This window comes from Cynara cardunculus (genome assembly GCF_001531365.2).
Source record: "Cynara cardunculus var. scolymus isolate 2C chromosome LG 1, CcrdV1, whole genome shotgun sequence".
Lineage (NCBI taxonomy): Eukaryota > Viridiplantae > Streptophyta > Magnoliopsida > Asterales > Asteraceae > Cynara > Cynara cardunculus.
Genome location: NC_037528.1, coordinates 47,843,334 through 47,846,974, shown reverse-complemented (window position 1 = coordinate 47,846,974; position 3,641 = coordinate 47,843,334). Strand labels below are relative to the sequence as shown.

The window sequence follows — 3,641 nt, the reverse complement described above, 5'->3', positions numbered from 1 at the left end:
AAACTTGCCAACGATAAGGTTTGTTACTATGAATAAGAATCAATTTTTCCCAAACTTAATATTCCCTTTTTTGTCCTTTCAATAATGTAAAAATATATCATAATTTTTAATGATTGGTTTATATGTGGACAAGAAATTTGGGGATAATATCTTTTCATCACACTATCACAACGCTTACAACAAGGTCCATGATTTTAGAGCAAACTTGATCACACGAGATCTGGAAGAGCATGATCCACAACGATGTTATATCCTTTTTCTGTAAGGTGAACACTGTCCCAAAATAAGAATTTAGAGTCATCAAGGCATATTGGGCTGAATTTGTTGCATAAAACAATCGTCTCTACCACTCCTGTTCCACAACAGCCTCTGTCTACGACATCGAATCCTGAAAAAAGATTGAATGGTTAATTTCGATTAAAAATGTGAATTAATGACATCCACTATTCAAGCGTTAAGTTTGAAGGGGAATTCAAACTCACATTCTTGTTGGTCTACTAAATGTAACTGGTTGATAAACTAGATGATAACGTGAAATGACAGAAAAGAAAACTATAACGGTCCTAAGGTAGCGAAAATTCCTTGGAGTTGTTGATGTAAAGAACTTGCAAAACGATCTATTTAAGTTAAAAAATTAATCAGTAAACATTTCAAAAAGCTAGTTTGTGGCAAACCAGATGTTGTTTTTCCTATTAAGATAAAAAAAATGAGGAATTAGCAAAGAAAAGAAAAAGGGTCAACATCTTAATGTGTATTTGAGAGATTGTCCTTGGGAGACTTTTCTCTTTTCTTTCCTATATACTATCTTAGTGCAATTGTTAGCTTATGGTCACCAAACATGATGGTCTTGGAGTTTAAGCAAATGAAACGTACTATCTTCTAAAGAATATGGGGCCTAGTCAAGCTCGGAGACTCATGTCCACACTGAAGGAATCAAAATAGTCGAATGAGAAGAGATGAAGAACAATAGTTGTTAACTTGTTTAATGATAATATCCATGTTGCGTTTCTTTAATTAGATTAACTGCTTAGTCAAGATCCGAGGCTCATTCCTTTCTTTAACTAACTTATTGTTTACAACCCACGTGATTAAACCAAAGCTAACAACACATAAGGACACAATACCTCTTTGGGTTCTGTTGCATGTATCTTCGTGCGGGCTCCACATGGCCACTTAGGCTTGCAAACATGACATAACTATTCACTAATGACACGAGTTTACTTTTTAACCAAGGTTCAAAAAGGCATGAAGCGTAGCAGTAAGGTCAAGCCTCAAGCCTTACACGCTACGTCAAGGACGTGACATTTTTCAAGGCATGACATAAGGTGACAACTTTGTAAGTTATATATAGAATTATATGCATAGATATATGTTTTCTATATATTATCTAATCAGATAATGATATTAAAAAATGTACATTCATATTAGAAGAAGAAAAATCATATAGATTATTATTATAAAAATATGTTTTTTTATTAAAAATAGAACTTAGAAAAATAATTTTACAACTTCATTTTAACCATGAGTCTGTAACGTTTTTGAATTTGTGAAACTGTGAGTGGTTTGATTAGTTAGATCTAAAATGTAAAATCTAAAGCTAAAAATGTAAAACCACAAAAGATAAAACATAAAAAATAAAAAAATTGGAAAAAAAATCACGTGTTACAAAATATGCACGCCTTTATAGAAATCGCTATGGGCTATTTCGTAACGGCAGATGCACGTCTTGTGCCATATCACGTCATGATGCGCCTTTTTGAACGCTGCTCTAACCCTAAGATGAGGTGGAGTGCTTCAATTTAAACAGATTTCAAAACCTATAAACTTTAGAAGTATCATTACCAATGAAGAATTTGCGTGTTGAAACTGTAATGTTGAATCTATTACCTACCATATTGTTGATGGTTTTCGATTATTTGTTGCATAAGCTTGTAGTAATCAATATATGTAATTCTGGACTGTGGTAGACTGCTACCAAGAACTTCGATCTGACGTTTTAGCATGTTGTTGAAGGATTGTGCTTCTTCATTCAACTTATCTCCACACATTCTAAGTATTCCCCCACCTGCAGTTCTTCCTAACGGAAAACAACCGAAATAGGGTGCGCCGAAGAAAGCTATCCTTCTTGCTCCTAATTTGTATATTTCCTTGAACAATTTTATGCAAACATTCATAAATAACCTATACATATCAAGAACAACAATCCAATACAATTTTTATCAGGTGACAAAGAACTTACACAGAGGGATTACCTGTGCAAAATTTGTAGCTATGTTTACCAAAAGATTACTATAAGCAGGCACATCATATTGTAATCTTCTAATTGGAACAGCAGTGTAAGGTATAGCCCAATCGTTAGAGCTCCATGATACCAAATACAAACTCTTCTCGATTATATTATTCGCTTCTTCTTCTCCAACGATCCTTTTGAGCTTCGCAATGTATTCTTTGAACATCTCTAACTGATCCGACAATGGTATAACATTCTAAGGGCCATACTTCCCGAAGAAGTGAAGATATAATCAGCGATGAAGGCAGACAAACATAAATGATCATTAATTAGTTCGACTATGAAAGAAATTAAAAGAGTAGAAAAGCAACAGGTTTAACTCAAAAAAAGATATGCATGCATACCACTATTTTGGATGTTAAGGAATCATACCCAGAGCCACCAGAAGCAAAACTTGTACCAAATGGAAGTTCGTTTTCTTCTACGGAAGGGTCTAAATACGCTGGAACGTAGTCCTTCAGTCCTAATCTCTCAGCTTGAAATTTGGTATCAAAAAATTGTAGTTTTTAGTAGATTGAAATCTTGCAGTACTAAAACATCAATTAACAATGCAACAATTTCATATAATATTTGTTAGAAACTACAAGATTAAAACGGGTTAGGAATTTTACTAACAATAGTAGGGGATATCTGGATCCTGCTGAACAACAATCAGGGATTAGTTCGTTTTAGTTAATTACCAATCATGTCCGGCATTATCTTCCCATTGCTGAACCTTCCTGTTGGTTTCCCACCCATAAAATCCTCTCCATAGGGCGGAAAATTAGCCTTGATCACGGTTAATAGAGCGTTATTATTGCCCGAATCCATGAAGGAATCTCCAAACGCAATAAGTGCTGGTACTGAATCATTTCTTGGTATGTTCACCCTTGCCTGGCTGCAACATAAACAGATAGAAGTATAGATACAGAACCAAATTACCTTAATAACCGAAGGTAGCATTGTAAAAATTGATGACGAAAAGGAGATTATAGAGATGATATTAGCTCAACTATTTGGGTGGATCGACTATGAATTGTTGGAAACGGTAACATTCACCCCATTATTTAAAACGATGAATTGGTGTGTTCTTAAGGGTGGTCACATCTTGGTTAACAAAGAGTTGTTTTCTCATTAATTTGTCTGTACTTTTTGATGGTGTTTCTTCAAGATTTTAAGAGAAACATGATATGAAAGGAGAGATTTTAAACAAAAGAAGTTATTGGTGATGAATGAGTTGATGGTTATCAACTATCACTTTAAAAATTGGTCTATTAATTACAATGATAGCGAACATCTTAATAAAATACTAGAAGAGTACTCGTGCAATGCAACGAGATACATCTTGATTTTAATATTTCATTTTATTTTT

At 33.9% G+C, this 3,641-nt stretch overlaps 1 protein-coding gene across 1 annotated transcript; it reads right to left on the bottom strand.

Moving 5' to 3' along the window:
• Positions 1-209: 209 nt before the first annotated feature.
• Positions 210-3,333, bottom strand: LOC112506844 (GDSL esterase/lipase At5g42170-like). Its single transcript, XM_025111146.1, has 6 exons — positions 3,329-3,333; positions 2,971-3,167; positions 2,635-2,765; positions 2,253-2,486; positions 1,892-2,147; positions 210-388 (listed from the first exon to the last, which is right to left on the bottom strand). Exons 1-6 carry the CDS (start codon positions 3,331-3,333, stop codon positions 210-212), a joined length of 1,002 nt encoding a protein of 333 aa, XP_024966914.1.
• Positions 3,334-3,641: the final 308 nt, after the last annotated feature.